The sequence below is a fragment of the Mirounga angustirostris genome, unplaced genomic scaffold, assembly GCF_029215605.1.
Source record: "Mirounga angustirostris isolate CCGP_5_RB_7025 unplaced genomic scaffold, mMirAng1.0.hap1 SCAF_5, whole genome shotgun sequence".
Lineage (NCBI taxonomy): Eukaryota > Metazoa > Chordata > Mammalia > Carnivora > Phocidae > Mirounga > Mirounga angustirostris.
Window position 1 is genome coordinate 94847879 of NW_026991713.1, and position 21391 is coordinate 94869269.

The 21391-nt window shown below is 43.2% G+C and overlaps 1 protein-coding gene across 1 annotated transcript in view; it reads right to left on the reverse strand.

Annotated features, from left to right (window-relative positions):
• Positions 1 to 1445: 1445 nt before the first annotated feature.
• Positions 1446 to 21391, reverse strand: part of A2ML1 (alpha-2-macroglobulin like 1) — a 35277-nt gene continuing 15331 nt past the window's right edge. The window contains 19 exon segments of the mRNA XM_064590288.1: positions 1446 to 2135; positions 3074 to 3115; positions 3549 to 3651; positions 6045 to 6289; positions 7922 to 8115; positions 8468 to 8549; positions 8715 to 8891; positions 10095 to 10178; positions 10544 to 10595; positions 11451 to 11572; positions 12852 to 12978; positions 13109 to 13337; positions 14020 to 14120; positions 14526 to 14630; positions 15894 to 16052; positions 16819 to 16989; positions 17443 to 17585; positions 18660 to 18720; positions 21132 to 21359. Coding sequence (XP_064446358.1) covers positions 3075 to 3115; positions 3549 to 3651; positions 6045 to 6289; positions 7922 to 8115; positions 8468 to 8549; positions 8715 to 8891; positions 10095 to 10178; positions 10544 to 10595; positions 11451 to 11572; positions 12852 to 12978; positions 13109 to 13337; positions 14020 to 14120; positions 14526 to 14630; positions 15894 to 16052; positions 16819 to 16989; positions 17443 to 17585; positions 18660 to 18720; positions 21132 to 21359 — 2424 coding nt within the window. The 3' untranslated portion in view covers positions 1446 to 2135; position 3074.

Here is a 21391-nt window from a genome sequence, read left to right on the forward strand (position 1 = left end):
CACACACAATCCATGAGTGCACTGAACTACTTGGATGAAATACCATGCTTGCTTCTACCTCTTTGTCTTTCATACGCAGCCCACTTTATCCAAACCTGCTTCCTCCTTCATTTTCTGGTTGTTGCTCGTCCAGCTCAGGCATCCATTAACCTGGAAAAGCTGTTTTGACCACCCCTTCACCTCAGTCTGGGAAGGTGCCTCTCCTATGTACTCCCAAAGCTTTTGGTACTTCTGCTATCTGCACTTTCCTCCTTTCCCTCCTTCCATCCCCCCTTCCTTCCTTCCTTCCTTCCCACTCTGTATTGTAACGGTTGATTTATTTTCTCCCTCCACCAGTCTGTGAGCAACTTGAGGATAGAAACCTCATTTTACTTATCTTTGCATTCCCAGAACTGGTAAAGTAACTGGCATATAATAAATGCAGGTCTTGAGTACTGTAAGTACTATAATACCAAGTGTCACTTAATCCTTACAACTACCTTGCTTCTCAGATATGCAGAAATGTTTACATTCTGGGGCGCCTGGGTGGCTCAGATGGTTAAGCGTCAGCCTTCGGCTCAGGTCATGATTCCAGGATCGAGCCCCACGTTGGGCTCCTGGCTCAGCAGGGAGCCTGCTTCTCCTTTCCCTCTGTCTCCCCCCACTCATGCTCTCTCTCTCTGTATCTCAGATGAATAAATAAAATCTTAAAAAAAAATGTTTACATTTCAGTAAGTTGAACAATGCATAAATTTTTTCATTTACATCCTTCTGCTAGTGTAGTTGATAATTTAAGTCATAAGAATATTCTTTTTCTCGTATCTGAAGCCCAAAAGATACAAGAATAGTTTCTGTATTCATTTAAAATGTTCTATCCAGATACAACTTAAGTCTTAAGGATCACCATCCCCCTCCATTGCAAAAAAGATGGCTCTGGTAGGAGCTACAGAGCCAAATGTAACAGAGGGTAGAGTGCTCAGGAATGGGAGGAGCATTCATGAGTGCCCTCTTTTCTTTAGAGTTCTCTCTATTCTCTTCTTGTGATACCTGAGGAGTAAGGCAGGTTTGGGGATGACCTCCTTTGGGTATGTTTCCCATCTTCTCTCACTTTGGGAACTCCTAAGAGGTCCAGGGCAGAGTCTAGGGTGGGGGAGACAGGGAACAAATAGTTTTTGCAGGTATGGCCCTGGGCTTAGGGAAATATCTCTACATCATGGACTTACTTTCCCCCTGACTCTTTTGGTCAAAATTTAAAATCTAGAGGAGCAAGATCAGAGAGTGAATATCCAGGGTTAAAAGGTGTGATTACCTAGAAGATCTTCTCTGTTTAAATATCATTCATCTCTTTTTTCCCCCATATCTTTGCTTCCAATCCTGTTTCTAAAACAAAAACATTGCTTCCAGAGTTTACACAATGAGAGGTATCCCCTGCAGGAAAAGGCTGGGGGAGTCCTGAAGGAGAAAGACAGAGACAGGGAATCCTGGTCAGCCACTCTTCTTGTTATCAATCACTGTTTTGCCCTGCAGTGCTGGTTGGCTGAACACAGTCAGTCCCTTAATTAGCATTCTCTACTCTGACCCCTCCCTGAATCCGTAATATGATCCTCTGACATGTCTGGGTCAAAAGGTTTAATGAAGAAGCCAAAATGTAAGTTTTGGTTAAAGGATGATCATCATCTTTAAACAGAACCTTTGGTATCCACAGAAATACGCACAGAGCCAAGGACACAGATTTTCTTTTCAAAGAAAAAAAATTTTTTAATCTATTCCCAAAGCCCTAAATTACATCTTCGCTTAGATTTAATCTCCAGGAAGACATTTTTATCTTCCCTGGATCATCCTCTACCTCCATATCCTCTCTGGAGAGTCCCCTACATGGCTAAACCACATCTCCTCTCCTAGTGGTCTTTTCCATGTAATTTCTCCTTTGTGTGATTATTCTTACTTCATTTCCCACAGCCCTTTATTCTAGCACCTATGCATCTGTGAATAGTAGTAGAAAGTAGCTGAAGTTCAAGCCTGCTCATCTGTTACTCACTCACTAGTCAGTCAGAGAAATCACATTACTGGATTGAATGTGTTTTGCTTTAAGAGGCAGAAGAATGCTGTCCAGTAATGTCACAGAGGATTAAATTAGTCTCTTTCCAACTTCTATCCTGGGAGAGGAAAAAAAAAAAAAAAAAGAAGACATCATTATACTCAGAAAATCCTCACAAGTATAGAGGAGCCTTTTCTTACTCATTTATTTTAATTATTTTTAAAAAGTTATCTCTATGCCAATGGTGGGGCTGGAACTCACAACCCTGACATCAAAAGTCACATGCTCTCCTGACCGAGCTGGCCAGGCATGTCCTCGTTTTTTCCTATCTAGGAAAAAATCTCACAAATGCACGATAAGATTATTAATAGTGTTATCTCAGGGGAGTAGAATCAGGTAATCTTTACTTTTCCCATAGTATTTTTATAAAAAGATGTAGAATGTAAAAATAATTTTAAAAATTCATTAATTTCAATCAGAAAAAAGATACAGTTTTTAAAAATCACATAGAGGGGCGCCTGGGTGGCTCAGTTGGTTAAGCATCTGACTCTTGGTTTTGGATCAGGTCATGATCTCAGGGTCTTGAGATCAAGCCCTGTCAATGGGCTCCACGTGGGCTCAGCAGGGAGTCTGCTTCTCTCTCTCCTTCTGCCCCTCCCCCTACTCATGCTCTCTGTCTCTCTCTCTAAAATAAATCTTTAAAATAAAAATAAAAAAATAAAAATCACATAGAAGCCCTCACACAAATGCCACTATTAACTTTTTCTGGTGTGAGCTATGAAGATTATTATTCTTCCTTTCAGAATTTGGGACAAAAAATGGGGGTGCCAGGCTGGCTCAGTCAGTAGAGCACGTGACTCTTGATTTCAGGGTTGTGAGTTTGAGCCCCATGTTGGGTACAGAGTTTACATAAAAAAAAAAAGTTAAAGACAAGAAAAAAAAAGTAAAGCCCACTTTCTATCAAAAATTAGCTTCCAAAAGACAATAACAGTAACTCAGAAGAAGGTCCCCTTAACTTTTGAATACGATCACCCTACCCTAAAAGCTCACCCTTACCTCATTCACAGGGGTCAGAGTACTGAATTGTTGCCCGTTCATCTGTAAAATGAAATGACATGTATCATTACATTACAGGCCTCATGAATTCAAAGAGAAAATACTTCTTGAAAACTACTGCGTTAGCCTTTTTCAGAAGATTCCTATAGATTATGAGCATATTAAGAATTACAGGAAAGTTCCAAACACTAATATTGTGGTAAATTATTAATCACAGCAAAAATATTCAGAATACTTAGTCCTTAAAGAACAATGGTCCGTATTGTTCTTTTGGTCTATGGACCACATCTGATAAAATATCCGTAGTACAGAAGACTTAAGAATGACATATAATTAAATTATAATGTTTTAGGAGATCGAATAATGTAATTATGTTCTATTTGGCTTGGGGAGAAGTATTTGTAAAATTAAGAGTGATATCATGAAGAAAGAGGCAGAAATATGTTGGGAGACACAGGTAGATCTCAGCCCTCACCTGGGAGGTAGTAGTCATAGACTGTGATGGTTGCTGGTTTCAGGTTAGTGACCAACACACTTTGGCTGATGGTGAAGGTATAGGTCTGAGTCTTCTTACTCAGCTGTGGGGAAGAAAGACAAAACATCATATTAAAACTAAAGTGAAAATAGGGGCACCTGGGTGGCTCAGTCGTTAAGCATCTGCCTTTGGCTCAGGTCATGATCCCAGGGTTCTGGGATTGAGCCCCGCATCAGGCTCCCTGCTCCGCGGGAAGCCTGCTTCTCCCTCTCCCACTCCCCCTGCTTGTGTTCCCTCTCTCGCTATATTTCTCTCTGTCAAATAAATAAAATCTTAAAAAAAAAAAAAAACTAAAGTGAAAATAACCCTCTCTATATGGAGGTTAAAAGACTCTTGTCTTGGGGCGCCTGGGTGGCTCAGTCGGTTAAGCGTCTGCCTTCAGCTCAGGTCATGACCCAGGGTCCCTGGATCGAGCCCCGCATCAGGCCCCCTGCTCAGCGGGGAGCCTACTTCTCCCTCTCCCACTCCCCCTGCTTGTGTTCCCTCTCTCGCTGTGTCTCTCTCTGTCAAATAAATAAATAAATCCTAAAAAAAAAAAAAAAAGAAATGAGACCTCATCATTAACTGAAAAACCCATGTGGGTGACATGTGACTTCTAATAGCTAAGGATTTTACTGAAAAACAATTTTGACGTATATGTGTCACTGAGTGTTCTAAACATTTCACCCACTGCTTTCTAAAATTGTATATCATACTTATTTAGGGCTCAGCAAGAAGAAGAAAATCCTTCCTGATCTTTGACCAAGAATTTCCTTGAAGTAAGGAAGCATAGTACCATATAACTTTAAAAATATTCCAATTATGACTTTACCATATTCAAGCTCAGTGCTCTTGACATCTTTACCAAACACTGTATCAATTAAAATCTATTCTGTTTCCAGGTCTAATTTACATGTTACATCCTCAGTGAAACTGGCCCTAATTTCAACAAGTCAGAATATAATCTTTATAAGGATAAGAAATACGTTTTCTTGATTATTTTGTTTTCTCAGTGAATTGGACATGTATTTAATACCATTTGCAGAACAAATGAATTAATGACTACTCTCTTCATGATCATTTCAGACAATTTTTATGATGGTATTTGAATTTATCATGCAATTCTACCCTTTTTCCCTTACTGCCACCTGACTAATTCAATTTCTCCTTACCCCTAACCTAGGCAAATGAAAATAGTGTCCTTATCTCTTCAAAATCCAGTGTCTTCCTGCTCTAAGTCACCCCCTACACCAATAACAGGTCAATCTTTCTGAAACAAGGTAAAAAAAAAATTAATAGCTCCTCAGAATTGGGCAAAATCTTGAGTCTGAAATGAAAGGGCCTTCATGGTATAAAGCTGCCCTACCTTTCTAAACTGAAGTCCCATTATGCTTTAGCTAACCCAGTTTTCCCAACAGTCATTCTATACTTTTGCAAACTGTTGTCTCTGCTCAAGCCATTTCCTCTTCCTTTCAATAGCTGTCTCTCAAAATCATACATACCCTTTTATTTTACCTATCTAATCTGATCTATCTTTTAAGTAGATTCTTCGTCCAATGTGGGGCTTAAACTCACAACCCCAAGAACAAGAGTCACATGCTCTACCGACTGAGCCAGCCAGGCGTCGCTACATATCCTTCTAGATCTATCTCAAATGCCGTGCCCCTGAAGACTTTTCTCATCCTTCAAGTTGATACAAGCCCTCTCTCCCTTTTGAAATGCATTATTTTGTATCTTTTTTATGTTATATAACAAAATCCTGCTCTGTAATTGTAGAACTTTTCCTAACTTTACTTCTAGTTTGTAAACTTTTTATTATTATTTTTTAAAGATTTTATTTATTTATTTGACAGAGGGAGAGAGCACAAGCAGGGGGAGCAAGAGAGGGAGAAGCAGACTCCCTGCCGAGCCGAGAGCCCGAAGCGGGGCTTGATCCCTGGGCCCCAGGATCATGACCCGAGCCAAAGGCAGACACTCAACTGCTGAGCCACCCAGGCGCCCACTAGTTTGTAAATTTTATTTAGAGTAAAGATTATATATCTTATTAGCTTCCCAATATATTCAATAGTAGAAGTAAATCAGTAAAACCTTGCTTTTATGCTTCCAATCCCATAATTGGCCTTCTAATCTGTTAATCTATAGTTTAGCCATAATTATATATGTCCTGTTCACATGTAAAATATTGATCTCAGGATGTCTCATACTTTAAAAAAAGAAAGAGCATTAAATGCATATAGTGCTTATAATGCTATATATGTGTTCATACGACCCAGTGTTATGAATCCTATATTTTTCACATGATTTTCTCCCTCCCTATAGAATTGTAAGTACCTTGACCTAGACGTCAAGGGCAACAGCTTTGTTTTGTTGTTGTTGTTGTTTTCCTATCTCCACAAAGGACCTAATCCTACCTGATAAAAAAGAATGGAGTTGGCAGTTGGAGAGGAGGTTATTTACCTGAGTAGAAGAGAAGACCCCATATGCATTACATTGCTTGGCCAACCAAGCCACTATGGCAGTGGCCTTGGCAATCTCCTCTTGAGTCAGGCTGGCTGTGCTAAGCTGGGCCAGTAATACATATGCTGTCAGTTCCACATCTACAGCCTCAGGCTGAGACCAAGGTCTGGCATCCACTGACGGAGCAGGCTTTGGGCTCCAGTGAATGGACTCTCCTATGGAAAAAGAAGCATAATTAGGAAGGTCTTAAAAGGAAATGATTTCTCATATTCAATTTGTAAATGCTGCACCTTAGAGCAGAGCAAGTGCCAACCAAAAATTAAGCATAAGTTAGAAAAAAAAATTTCTCAAAATCTTCTGATACATTGGCCATAATGTTTCCACAGGGATGTGTGTGTAGAGCGATACATCATTCCCCAAGATGAAGCTGAGAGGATCAATAAATGCCTCCAGCAATTACATGAAAACCACTCTTGTTAATTTATAAATTCTAATGCTAGTGGAGATAGGTAAGTAGAAACTTATAAGAATCTTATGTATTTGGGAGCATTTTTTTTTTTTTGGCTTATAGAATTTTAAGTCTAAATTTTCAGCCTTTATTTTACCTAATTAAAAGTTTAACATTTTTTTTAAAGATTTATTTATTTATTTTAGAGAAAGAGGGCGTATGCAAGTTGGGGGTGGGGCAGAGGAAGAAGGAGAGAGAGAGCACGGAGTCTGACACAGGGCTCGATCTCACGACCCTGAGATCATGACCTGAGCTGAAACCAAGAGTGGGACCCTTAACCAACTGGGCGTGGAGCTTGCTTAATATTCTCTCTCTCCCTCTCCCTCTGCCCCTCCCCATCCTTCTCTCAAAAAAAAAAAAAAAAAAACAAAACAAAGAAGCTCTAAGTTTCTAAGTTTAACTCTTACCCAGTCAACCTCAGTGATCTCATACCAAAGAACTGTTAAAGACCTACAAAAGGGTGATTCTACAACACCCATAGGTCTTCTGACTAGCTTCCACCATCTCGTTCCTCTTCATGCTAAAAGTATAACAGTGCCTTTTAAGGACTTCCATGGGCTTTCTCACAAAACTCTCAACAATGATCTAATGACTTCACAACTCTTCCTAAAGAGTGGCGTACCTCACAGCTGCATTGCTGGAGATGGGAAAGACCACACATGTGAGTGTCTCTAGCTCCTCCTCTTTATATCCTTCTTACTGCACCTAGTTCTAGAGGAATTCACTGACTTTTAATCCCTGTTCACCCTTGTAAACTCAAAAAGGATGTAATGACTTCCTTATCACTTTTCTCTCTCTCTCAAATAAATAAATAAATAAAATCTTATTTATTTATTTATTAGAGAGTGAGCAGGAGAGAAACAGCATGAGAGGGGAGAGGGTCAGAGGGAGAAGCAGGCTCCCCACTGAGCCGGGAGCCCGATGTGGGACTCGATCCTGGGACCCTGCGATCATGATCTGAGCCGAAGGCAGATGCTTAACCATCTGAGCCACCCAGGCGCCCAACCCAGAGAACCTCTAATCCAGTGGTTCTTACACTTCCACGAATATCAGAACCAACTCGAGGGCTTGTTAAAAATACAAATTGCTGGCCCACACTCCCAGAGTTTCTCAGAGTAGGTCTGGGGTAGGACTGGAATTTGCATTTGAAACAAGTTCTCAGGCGCTGTTAATGCTGCTGATCTGAGGACGGTACCATGAGAACCATGTGCCAGTACACATTCCCATTCTACAGACATGGAAGCTGAGGCTCAGACTGGTTAAGTATGGTGACCAAGGTCATCCGAAGCCAGGCCTGAGACCTGAAGAACACTGACTCCCAGGCTTATGCTCTTTTCATTCTGCTCAGAGGTGCAAATTCCTCCCAGACATGGTAGTGAGCTGAAGGCCTGGGAGCAGATTTGCACCTTCATAGCTGTGTGAATGAGCCTTCCCACATTGGTGTAGCAACCGCTGGGGAGCTGGTTTACCGCCATCCACTTGAGAGCATCCTGGATATTACTGTCATCAATGAAGATGAATTCTTGAGCTTGGCCAAAGCATTTGGTGACAAACGCTATCAGCCTATGTGGGTAAAGAAGGAAGTGTGGCATGAGGGGGGATTTCCCAGCAAGGGTACAATAGTGCTATAGTTTATTTTGGTATAAGGTTCCAGAAGGGGAGTAAGGAAATATAATGCCGTAGAAGCCTAGAAAAGGGAGATATTAATGGGCATTAATGGGGAAAAGAACTAGGGAAGCACAAAGTCAGGGAGAAGGGTGAGGGGCTTGACCATACGTGAGGCTGAAATAAACAATATTAAAGAGGTAGAGAGAGTGGATATAAGAAGGAATGGGGTTAAGGGGAGAGGTAGAGGAATAGTTTCATAGGCCCAGGAATTGTGCTCTGGGGTACACTGACACCTGGGCAATATTACCATGTGTTTCCATCTCCATCCTGCTCCCCAAAGGCACTGTATGAGCCATCGCTGTGTTTGTACATTAGCTCCTTCTGGTACCCTGGGAAGCCAGATACGATGTTAGTTCACAGGGACAACTTCAAAACACATGCTTTCAAGGCTTTCAAGGGTGCGGGACACTTCAGGGGGAATCGTCCTATATCTTATTAAACCATCATTAGGCTCTAGAAAACGTGTCCAAGAAGAAAAGATTGAACCGACTCACCTAGCTTCAGGAAACCCACTGCCCGAGACCTGATTTCCTCAGTCAGCAGCCTTGCCTTCTCCAGGTACTGCAAGACGTAGATTATGGGAGCAAACAAGACCATGTTCTGCTCCCCACAGCCGTTTGGCATCTGTACCAGATTGTCTAGGTTCTGTAGGGCTGTGCCCATAATGTCTCCTGAGATCCAAAAGGAGAGAGAAAGTGATGGTAGAGAGAAGGAGCCCTTGTGAGTTACTGGCATTCATTTAACAAACATGTATCAGCGACCATTTAGTTGAGTACCCACATTGTGCCTGGGAGACAATACGTCAAATACAGTCTTTACTTCAAAGGATCATAATCAGAGGGGGAACCAATGACAGAACATTGCAAGTAAAACTCATTATAAACAATTACAATATAGCACTATAATACTAGGTTCGTACAAGGTGCTAGAGTACATAGAGAGGTACATAGGCTACCTAAGGCAGTTCAGGTTCAAGTTCAAGTTCAACTCAAATCTATAAATAGGCACTGAAGGTCAACTATTTGGCAGGAACTGTCAATAGTAAAAGACAAAGTAAAAGACATGGCCCTTATCCTCAAGGAGCCCACAAGGCAGTGTGAAAGACAGACATAGACAGTGAGCTATACTACAATAAGATGAGTGATATACAACACGTATGAATCAAATACAGTCCAAATAGAGAAATTTTAACCTGGAAGGGATCTTGGTAGGGGATAAGAATAAAGAAATAATCTAACTCGTCCAGGACTCCTACTATCTGCTAGATATTATGGTGGAAACTTTATATTTAATTTTTACACCAATCCTGAGAGGTAGGTTATCATTAGTGTCTTGCAGAAGAGGGGAAAAAAGGATCAGAATTGTTCACTTATTTAATAAAGGTCACGTGGCTATTAAATGGCACAACTTGGATCCTAACCCAATTTGGTATGATTTTCAAGCTCAGGCTTTTCTACTCAATCCCTCTCCTTGCTCAGAGGAGTGAAGTGTCCCATCTGTGTAAATATGGTTTTATCTTCCCTAACTATACTCAAATACATAAATTCCTCATTTTTTTAAATGGCTGCTACAAACACTGTGTTTCTCCTCCACTCAATTTATAGACCACCTGAACCTAAATACGTATGAAGCTTTGCTGACCTTTAACTTCCTCCTGTCCAGACTCCTGTTTTTAACTATCATATACATCTAATTCTACATGTACTGTTACCTATAGGGTGTATTTGCCGACTGTATAAAATAAGTTCTTCTGTCACTTCTAATCTAACATGCCTTCCTTCAGATAGGTCCATAGGCCCCAACCCACTCCATGTTTTGGCAGATTTCAGCCCCATTTTTTTTTCTCTTTTGAGCAAGAATCTCTGGCTATTTACCCAGAACCATAACATAAGCCTTGCTTGAATCAGGAACAACATCCACAGGGAGCTCTAAGGAGATGGATTCTGAAGCCACTTGTCCTGTGAGAGGCAGAGAAAAGGAGAAAGTAGAGAAGGTGGACATAGTGCGAGTTCAAGTCCAAACCATAGAAAAACTTTCTATAATCCAGGGTTTTCTGTACCCAGTGCTTTCTGTGGGTTGGAGGCAATTTTTTTTTAACCTGTTCATAGTGTTCTCTGCTGAAAATAAATTCCCAAAAAACCCATAATTGTGTTGTACATTTTTTATTCTTCATCCTGTCTCTCAGCTAATTGGCCCTATTAGGGGATAGCACCCCAGACTCTCTCCTATCCCTTCTTGTCCTATGTATTCCTCCCTTGGCCTACAAAAATCTCCTGTCGCTGACAGGAATTCTCAGCACCAACCCCTCTCTGCATTCACCCACCTTTTGGGCAAAGCAATGAACTGTATGTCTTCTCCACAAGGACTCCCTCAGGCTGACATGAAGAGAGACAAAGGGTGAAAACAATGCAGATAAATGTCAGGGCATATGGCACTGAAGGATTAGGAAGGGGAAGGGAAATGGGGAGAAGAGGCCCTCCCTGTGCCCCCAGGGGTTCTCAGAACTGGAGAGAAGAGAGCTTCTCTTTGAAGCTCAGGAGAACTCCACTTCAATGCAGGAATGGGCCTATCAATAAAATTCTTTCTGAGCAAGGGCCAGAGCTAAGGACAAGTTTAGGAAACTTCTAAGAGGCAAGATTGACAATGGGGTTCATAATGGGATAAAAAAGCAGTTAATGATGATATTAGAGATTTTAATAAGAGAAACTAACATTCACTGAGTGCACCAGGTACTCTATTAGGCACTTTCATAGAGCATTGGAATGGGTTAAGCCAATAATTAAGGGCAGAAAGGGGCCACAGAAGAAGGAAGGTGAGAAGGTGAGCTACCTGACTGAAGTTGGAGTCAGACAGCTGTGAAAGACTAACCGTGTGGCTAGACATACACAGAACATCCCTGGGGTGACTGCTATCTCTACCTCTGAAGATAGGCCTGTGGAAAACTTGAAAGAAGAAAGAAAGAAAGAAAGAAAAGAAAGAAAGAAAGAAAGAAAGAAAGAAAGAAAGAAAGAAAGAAAGAAAGAAGGAAGGAAGGAAGGAAGGAAGGAAGGAAGGAAAGAAAGAAAGAAAGAAAGAAAGAAAGAAAGAAAGAAAGAAAGAAAGAAAGAAAGAAAGAAAGAAAGAAAGAAAGAAGGAAGGAAGGAAAGAAGGAAAGAAAGAAAGAAAGAAAGAGATGGGAAGGGAAGGGAAGGGAAAGGAAGGGAAGGGAAGGGAAGGAAAAGAAAACTCACCTTGACCAGAACTGGTTTGATGAGTGTGTCACTCTGGCCCTTTGCTGGAATGAACCCCTTCTGCCCCTTACAGAGTTCATTGCTGTCCAGAATCTTAGTAGTGACGGTAAAGTTCACATGACCTGGAAGAAAGAAGGGGAAAAGAAGGCATTAGCCCTACTGCCAGAGGTACCAATGAGGTCTCTTCCCCTGTAGACCAGTGCTTTTTAAACTTAACAACATGCAAAGACCTGCAGATCTTGTTAGAATACAAACTGAGTCAGTACATCTGGGGTGGGGCCTATATTCACATTTCTAACAAATTTCCAGGTGATGTCAGTAATACTGGTCCAGTGTGGTAGGCAGCCTCTAAGGGCCCCCAATGATCCCTGCATCCCAATATTTACACTGTTGTGTAAGCTCCTCTTGGAGTGTGGGCTGGACTGAGCGACTTGCTTCTAAGAGGATAGGGCAGAAGCAATGAGATGCCACTTCCGGGACTAGGTTATAAAAAAGACTATAACTTCTGTCTCAGGTGCACTCTTTCTCTTGGGCCACTTGCTCAGCAGGAATGCAGCTGTCCTGTCCTGAGGCAGCCCAGTGGAAAGATTCATGTGATGAGATACTGAGAGAGGCCACTAGCCCACAGCTGAGGCCTCTGAGGGACAGAGGCTTTGGGAGGACAGTGGAAGTGGATCCTCTCCCAGTCAAGTCTCCAGATGAAAACACAGCCCTGCTGACAGCGTGACTGGTATTTCGTGACAGACCTTGAGCCAGAGGCACCCTGCTGCACTCTGCACTTAGATTACTGGCCCATGGAAACTGGGTGATCATGAATGTTTGTTCTTTTAAGTCTCTAAGTTGTTGGTTTTCGGGGGTTTTTTGTTTTGTTTTGTTTTTTAAGATTTTATTTATCTCTTAGCATGAGCAAGGCTCCATCCCAGAAGCCCAAGATCTGACCTGAGCCAAAGGCAGACACTTAGCTGACTGAGCCACCCAGATGTCCCAAGCCTCTTAAGTTTTAGGGTGACTAGTTAAGCAGCAGTAGATAACTATACATCTGAAAACCATACTTTAAGTTACCAGGGTTTTATCGTAAGAGCAAATGACATCTCAGGGTTATTGTGATGATTAAATGAGTTACCACATGTCGAGCAGTTAGAATAGCAGCTGTCCCACAGTAACTATTTGATAAGTAACATGACTATATATCCCTTGTCCTGGCATAAATATTAAAAGCTCCCCTTTTCACACTCAAAATTGTCTAGTTTGGATAATTTTTTGGTCATCAAAGAGCAGAGGCAAATAAAATGAGAAAGAACGAGAGAACAAAGCAAATGCAGGAGAGGAAAGGGTAAAGTTCTCAATCACTGAGCTTTTGCTCTGTGCTTTCCTTGCTCCTCTATCGCTTCCTTCTCTTACCCAGTTTGGTAGCTGTGATATTCCAGTGATAGTTTTTTGCTTCATCAGCACAGAGACAGCTGGAGCCCCAAGAATCTGTCCACGATTCCACCTGGTACTTATCTGATGTACCCAGGTTAGTCTGAATCTGCAGATGTTTAAGAAATAAAGGGTCTGAGTACAGGAAATAACACACAGATGCTTGGGAAAATGTGGGGGTGGAGACACATCCCATCTCTTTCCCAGGGGCATCTGCTTCCTGCATCCCCAACTCTTACCCTGATGCAGTCCTTCAGATAACTGAAGATGGTGGCAGTAAGGCGAAAGGATTCCCCATGAACTACTGAGTAAGGGAGAGTCAGTTCAACAAAAAATGGCTTGAAAGCAGTCAGTCCAACAGTAGGTGAAAGACCAAAGCCTCTGGACTGGGAGGTACAGAAAGTCATGGCCTTCCACTCGGTGATGGTGTCAGGAACGATGACATGGACAGTCTCCCTCCCAGAGTCACTGTGAGAACACAAGAACCCAGGTGAGGCACAGAGCAGGAGAACATTGTGATATAAGCTATAAATTTACCTACAGAAGTCATTTGTTGCTGTTGTTGTGGGGGGCGGGGTAAAAAGGCAAATGAACTGAGGAACATGCAAATCTCAGAGTGTGAACGTTCAGGTGAGCGAGGATGTATGAATATGGGAGAAGGGGGGTGTCTGAGGATATGAGGGGGTGAATGAGAGTAGGGGGGGCCCGTGTGCAAACATATCTGAAAGAGGCCAGTGCCCTCTGAATCTGGGAGGGGTTTTGATTTGCATTTCTCTGATGATTAGTGATGTTGAGCATCTTTTCATGTGCCTGCTGGACACATGAGCCTTGAGGTGAGAGGGGGCTTGTCATTCCTCTGGCTTGTCAAAATGAGCAGGTAAGCAGTGGGCAGGAGGTCAACACATGTCTTTACGTCTCTTGGACCTGGACTCCAAATGCACTGTCTGCACTCTGTAAATGTGAAGACATGTGAGTTCTTTTTGAGGGATTGCCTATGATTGCCTAAGAATTCAGGGAAAGAAGCAAGTTCCCACGTCCCCATTAAACTCTCTTGGCTTGAGACTTAGATTCATTAGAAATTATCTGAGTCTGAGTTTTCTGCTGACTCTCCCACTGTACAATCTTGCTGTACCTTTGAGGCATCACTTACCCAATAGGAAACAGATCCCAGAGCCAAGTCTCCGGGAAGTATTGGCAGACCTGAGAGTTCTCTGACTGAAGTGATGAAGATGATGATGACTCAAAACTCTCCTCACCTATTGGTAATTTGCTAAGGAGAGCAAGAATAAGGGAATTGAGGGGAAAACAGAAGACTTCCGTTGTGAGACAAATTGAGGCAGAGGGACTATTACCAAGAAATTTAGAGGGAAACAGAGAACATCCAGTCAGAGACAAGGAGGAAGGACCACTGAGGAACTGACTAGTCATAAGGCCATCAGGGGGAAGTGACAGATGAAGAGGCTGGGCCAGGGGATGAATAGGTAAGGGCTTCAGGCTTCAAAGGTTCTCCCCAGGGGGAGAGATCCGGCTGCCTGCATCTATGACCCACAACCCATTGCCATTCTGAGGCTAGAGGCTCAGTGCAGAAATAGGAGGCAAAGCGTAAGTTTTCAGAGTTCCATGATTTAAACATCTCAGAGAATCCACAAGCCACACAGGTAGCTTACCTCCAGACATTGCAATGCTGTATTTTAGAGACTGTTGACTGCAATCTACTGGCTTCTTAATTTTGGCATTGGACAGTATTTTCAGGCCCATGCCCTGACAGGCACCAAAGAAACCAGACAGTGAAGTGTTAGGGTGGTCCCCTCCCTTACTACCAGGGCAACTGCCTAGGAATTCCACCCTCAAAGGACTGAACCAAGACATTCTTTTCCTATTAATTGTGAGACTGGTGGTTACTACCCAATACTCAGCCACCAAGGTTTTGTTTGCTTCTGTCAGCTAATGTGAAAGGCCTTCAATTTTTTTAAAAATATACTTTGCAAAATGATCACCACAATAAGTCTAGTTAACATCCATCACCATACATAGTTAGAAAAATTTTTTTTCTTGGGATGAGAAGTTTTAAGATCTACTCTTTAGCAACTTGCAAATATGCAATACAATGTCAACCATGCTGTCACCACACTGTATATTACATCCCCAGGACTTATTTATCTTACAACTGAATGTCTGTACCTTTTGACAACCTTCACTCATTTTGCCCACCCCCAGCCCCTGCCTCTGGTAACCACCACATTGTTCTGTGTACCTATGAGCTTGGTTTTACTGTTGTCATTGTTTTGTAGATTCCATGTATAAGTGAGGTCATATAGCATTTGTCTTTCTCTGTCTTATTTCACTAAGCATAATGCCCTCAGGATCCAACCATGTTGTCGTAAATGGCAAGATTTCATTCTTTTTTTTATGGCTGAATAGTATTCCACTTATTTCATTGTCAAATATGTTTAACGCTTCTCCCAAATATTAGTCACTGTGTCATTATTATTCGATTTAGACTGAACTTTCTGAGGGCAGGAACCATATCGGCTCAGTTAATTCAACAAAAATACATTGAGTATTATGAAGGATCAGTCATTAGAATACAAAGATGAACAAGACATGGTTCCTGACTTCAGAGACTTCCTGGTCAGCCTTGGGCCACAGCATCCCCAACTTCTACTCATAAAGTACTCAATTTCTACTCATGTAGTACTTTTTATAACAATAGTAAGAGACCTCTGGTCTACCTTTCCTCATTTTTCCTTCTCGGCTGATCCCATGGAAATCAGTTTGTTCAGGGACCGAAAGAGGCTGCCCACAGCCTCTCATAGTGGCTCTTTCCAATGCAATCAGGCAACTGGGCCCCTTCTTCAAGCATAAGGACCAAGAGAGGCTACCTCACATATCAGGAGTTTCTTCCAAGATTTTATCCCTTCAGTGCCCACATGAGTCTCTCTGCTTTTTTAGATATGGACTTTCCTTCACCCTCCACCCCACCACCATTGTTTCTATAAGAACAAAATGGGTAAGAACATCTACCTGGAAAAAATGGAAAAGGTCCATGCCTTCAGAGAACCAAGGTCTCCACATAATTGAGAGGGGCTGAGGAGCGTCCCAGGAGCCAGACATTGGACACTCATCATATTCTGCCACCTGATAGGGGTAGTGACCATACCAGAATGAGAACATCCTATAGACCTGAAATAGGAGGGGAAAAGGAAATAAACTATTAACACAGTGAAATCATCTGAGAAACTTCACTCAGATTCTGGTGCCACAGTTCACTGTTCTTGTATTATTTCTCTTCATTATGCCAGAATTCTTCTTATATTTATTCCATCATAATCTCTTCCTACTTTTTTTTTTTAATATTTTATTTATTTGACAGAGAGAGACACAGCGAGAGAGGGAACACAAGCAGGGGGAGTGGGAGAGGGAGAAGCAGCCTTCCCGCCGAGCAGGGAGCCCGATGTGGGGCTCGATCCCAGGACCCTGGGATCCTGACCTGAGCTGAAGGCAGACACATAACGACTGAGCCACCCAGGCGCCCCATTTCCCCCCCCTTTTTTTTTTAAGTAGACTCCACGCTGGGCTCCAATGTGGGGCTTGAACTCACGACCCCGAGACCAAGACCTGAGCTGAGATCAAGAGTCAGACGCTCAACCACCTGAGCCATCCAGCCACCCCATCCCTTCCCTACTTTCTAAATTTTGATCTCTTTCTCACCTTTTTCAATAATTATCTCCTATTACAAATTCCCTACCTCTATGTCCACATGATCCATGCCTTTCTCATACCATCATTTGACCTTCACTTCCACACCAGCTTTTCTACCACCTTATGGTGGTGCACTATTTCCCTCAGACTTTCTTTCCCACTCCCTGAAACCCATCTTTTATTCTAATTCAGTCAAACTGTCTTCCCTGTCAACTCCCTGTTCCCACCCCATTAGCAGACTCCTCACAGAATCGTTGCTCTGCTCTGTCTCTGGCCTAAGTAGTAAGACACTCTCACCCACAGCCCGGACTGCACACGGGGACCCAGGAGCTGCCTGTAGCTGTACTTCCACATCTGCTCCTGGAAGCTGCTGCGGAGGTGAGAAGCCAAGGGAAACCCGTGGAAGGGAGAAGTACAACTGAGGGGTCAGGTCAGCCTGGAGAGAAGGTGAAACAATGTCATTTGGAACATCAGCCAATATGCCCCAACTCTGGCATTCAAGCCCATTCCTTCACTTTTATACTGATCTTTTTTTTTTTTTTTTTTTTAAGTCTAGTCCTTTTAGAACTCCTCTCTTGTGGTACAATTGGAAAAAGCGAGCAGCATAGCACAGAATAACATAGAAAGTTTGAGACAAAAACTAGAAAGAAAGAATAGCTTTATAGAATATACAAGTTCCCAGCACGACTTCTTAAAAGGAAGTGGGAGATAGATTTCAACAAAACATACTAAAGACATAAATACAACAATGACATCCACTTCAATATGATCTTCTTATTTCCCTGCCCCTGCCTGATCTCCAACCTCAGCATACATGTGATCTCTCTCTATGCCCAGACCTTTTCTTCACCTTCCTCAGCTGCCATTTTACCTGATTGTCAAACATCTCTACTGAGAACTGAATTTTGTCAGCTATAATGCCTCCACTGGGAAAAATGGCATAGATCACCAGGGAAGGGTCAGGGGCTAGTCTGGAAGTGAAGGTCAGTGAGAGGGAAAAGGAGCCTTTTGTTCCTGAAAAAGAAGAGGGGATGGGGCGCCTGGGTGGCTCAGTCGTTGGGCGTCTGCCTTCGGCTCAGGTCATGATCCCGGGGTCCTGGGATCGAGCCCCGCATCGGGCTCCCTGCTTGGCGGGAAGCCTGCTTGTCCCTCTCCCACTCCCCCTGCTTGTGTTCCCTCTCTCGCTGTGTCTCTCTCTGTCAAATAAATAAATAAAATTTGGGGCGCCTGGGTGGCTCAGTCGTTAAGCGTCTGCCTTTGGCTCAGGTCAGGATCTCAGAGTCCTGGGATCGAGCCCCGCATCGGGCTCCCTGCTCCGCGGGAAGCCTGCTTCTCCCTCTTCCCCTCCCCCTGCTTGTGTTCCCTCTCTTGCTGTGTCTCTCTCTGTCAAATGAATAAATAAAATCTTAAAAAAAAAAAATTAAAAAAAGAAAAGTAGGGATAGGGATGGGGTGCCTGGGTGGCTCAGTCATTAAGCGTCTGTGTTCGGCTCGGGTCATGATCCCAGGGTCCTGGGATCAAGCCCCGCATTGGGCTCCCTGCTTGGCGGGAAGCCTGCTTCCCCCTCTCCCACTCCCCCTGCTTGTGTTCCCTCTCTCACTGTGTCTCTCTCTGTCAAATAAATAAATAAAATTTGGGGCGCCTGGGTGGCTCAGTCGTTAAGTGTCTGCCTTCGGCTCAGGTCATGATCCCAGGGTCCTGGGATCGAGCCCGGCATCGGGCTCCCTGCTCCGTGGGAAGCCTGCTTCCCCCTCTCCCACTCCCCCTGCTTGTGTTCCCTCTCTCGCTGTGTCTCTCTCTGTCAAAGAAATAAATAAAATCTTCAAAAAAAAAAAAAAAGAAGAAGAAGAAGAGGGGATACACAGGGATGAGAACGCACACCCTTCTACCAACGACCTCCAACCACTTGTCTGCTCTTCTCATTGAACCTGCTGCCGGCCTCATGCTGCAAGCTGCTTCCCATTTTCCTGCTCTCCTATGGTTATCGTTAGTGTGCTGCTCTCATTGCTTCTTCTTTTGCTTCTAGTATAACATTTCCTGGAAGTTTAAAATATCCTTTGGTCTTTCAACAGAAGCGTAAACACTCACCTTCCTTCTCAAAGTTCAGGTGTTTCTGCCCCGCCATCTCCAGATGCCCTTTCCCTATTAACTAAAAAAGAAAAAAAAAAAAAAATCAACAGCATGGAAGCTATGAGAGTTTAGCCTTGACCCTACTCCGGAGCATCCCTGCACCTCTCCATAAAGAGAGGCTCCTTTCATGGCTCCAGAGCCTGGGTCAATACTTCACACAGTGTCCATCAGGTGGTCAGATGTCAGACGGTGCCAAGAGCCCTGCTGACTCTTCCTCCTGGAGGGTGAGGTCTGCCTGAGAACCACGGGGGTGGATGGGAGGAGACAAAGGTCATCAGTATCTCCGGCCAAACGGAGGAGAAACCACTCTTCACAGTAGAGAGCTGTCCACCAATTCCTCAAAGTCTCCAGGTTTTATTCTCTTATAATCCTTATAACATAACATTACCTAAAATCCACCTTCATGACCTTTTTCTTTATTATCCCTCAATTCAAAATTCAATGGAAATGTGTGTGCTTTAAATTGACTTGAGCCCTCCCTGCTCGGCAGGGAGTCTGCTTCTCCCTCTGACCCTCCTCCCTCTCATGCTCTCTGTCTCTCTCTCTGTCTCAAATAAATAAATAAATAAAATCTTTAAAAAAAAAAAAATTGACTTGAGCCCTTCTGACATTTGAGTCTTTGGAGGAGAACTCCCCTTTGCCTGAGTCTCCCTTCCTGTTCACTCCCTTGAAACCAAATTCGGTGAAACTTTCGAAGCAGGGCTGTCGTGGGCTCTATGGCCAGCTGCTCGGACTCCCAGCTGACACTCAGCCCTTCTACACTGATCAGCCGGCTACTTCTCCTGGGCCTCGCTACACCCCTGTCCTGAAGGGACTGCGGGTGCTATCACTCTGACCATTCACTCTGTTGCATCAGGATGATTGTTTCAGCTTGACGAAGACACTGAAATGAATCAATGGGGAGAAAAATCCCTCAGAAACTTTGAGAGGATGATAAGAGAATGGAGACTCTAGGCCATCAAACCCAGGATTTACACAAATCTAATTTCTCACTATCACCAAGGTGACCAGTAAAGCTGCTTATCTTTATACATTTCTTCCAAGCTACAAGTTATAGTTTTACACAACAAAGCTGCTATCCATGCTAATTTTAACCTTTATCATCTATTTTAAAATACTGACCAATGAAATTTATTCCGAGTCCCATCCCCTCCTCACGCTCTCCCCCACTCACCCACCCAGCTCCCATTCAGCCCCAACCAACAACATTTTATCCTTAATTCCTCATGTTATCTTCCCACACAATTTCCCTGTTTAAAATCTCTTTTTTCTCATTCCTCCCCATCCTTTACACCTACACTGGGCAATACAGTAGCCACTGGCCACAGGTGACTGCTGGAGCCTTTGAAATGTGGCTACTATAAAATACATACCATATGAAATATCTATTCATAATTCTGATGTGGATTTCATGTTGACATGCTCATATGTTGGATACACTGGGTTAAATAAAATACTTTTTCTTTTAGTTTATTTACTTATTTAAGTAATCTCTACATACAATGTGGGGCTCGAACGCAGGACCCACAGATCAAGAGCTGTACCTCCCCCGACTGGGTCAGCCAGATGCCCCCCAAAATATATATATTTTTTTTTTTTAAGCCTTTAATCTTTTTTTTTTTAAGATTTTATTTATTTATTCATGAGAGACAGAGAGAGAGAGGCAGAGGGAGAAGCAGGCTCCCAAGGAGCAGAGAGCCCGATGTGGGACTCGATCCCAGGACCCTGGGATCATGACCTGAGCCGAAGGCAGATGCTTAACCATCTGAGCCACCCAGGTGCCCCCCCAAAATATATTTTTAAAATTAGTCTTACCTAGGGGCACCTGGCTAGCTCAGTTGGTTAAACAGGGGATTCTTCTTTTTTTTTTAAAGATTTTATTTATTTATTTGACACACAGAGAGAGAGCACAAGCAGGGGGAGTGGCAGGCAGAGGGAGAAGCAGGCTCCCCACTGAGCAAGGAACCTGATGTGGGACTTGATCCCAGGACCCCGGGATCATAACCTGAGCTGAAGGCAGATGCTTACCTGACTGAGCCACCCAGGGGTCCCAAAGCAGGGCATTCTTGATTTCAGCTCAGGCCATGATCTCGGGGTCCTGGAATGGAGTCCCAGGTCAGGCTCTGTGCTCAGCAGGGAATCTGCTTGGGATCCTCTCTCTCCCTTTTCCTCTGCCTCTCCCCCCATTGATACACATGTGCTCTCTTTCTCTCTCTCTCATAAATAAATACAGCTTTTTAAATAAATAAATAAATAAAATTAGTTTTACCTATTCTTTTAATTTTTTAAATATGGCTTCCAAACATTTTGAAATTACCTCTGGGACTTGCATTATGTCTCTAGACAGTCTACCCACCCTCTCCGGCTCACCCTCCTCATTTCCTGTCCTTCCCCAGTGCACTTTCACCAGCCCTCATTTCCCTGTCTCACATAGTAGGAGAAGAGGACTTCCTGGTCAGGGTTTGCATCCTCTGGATCAATGTAATAATCCACCAGCACTTCCTGGGGCTGGCCACACGCCAAGATCCCATGTAGTGGGTGGATGTCAAGGAAGCTCCAAGTTGTGCTCTAGAAGGACTGCAGGTGCAGATAGCCATTTTGGTAGTAATGAGGCCTCTGTCCTGGATAGTGTACCGAATCTTCCATTTGGAATCTGCCCTAAGAAAAGGGAGAAAGAAAAAGACTCTTAA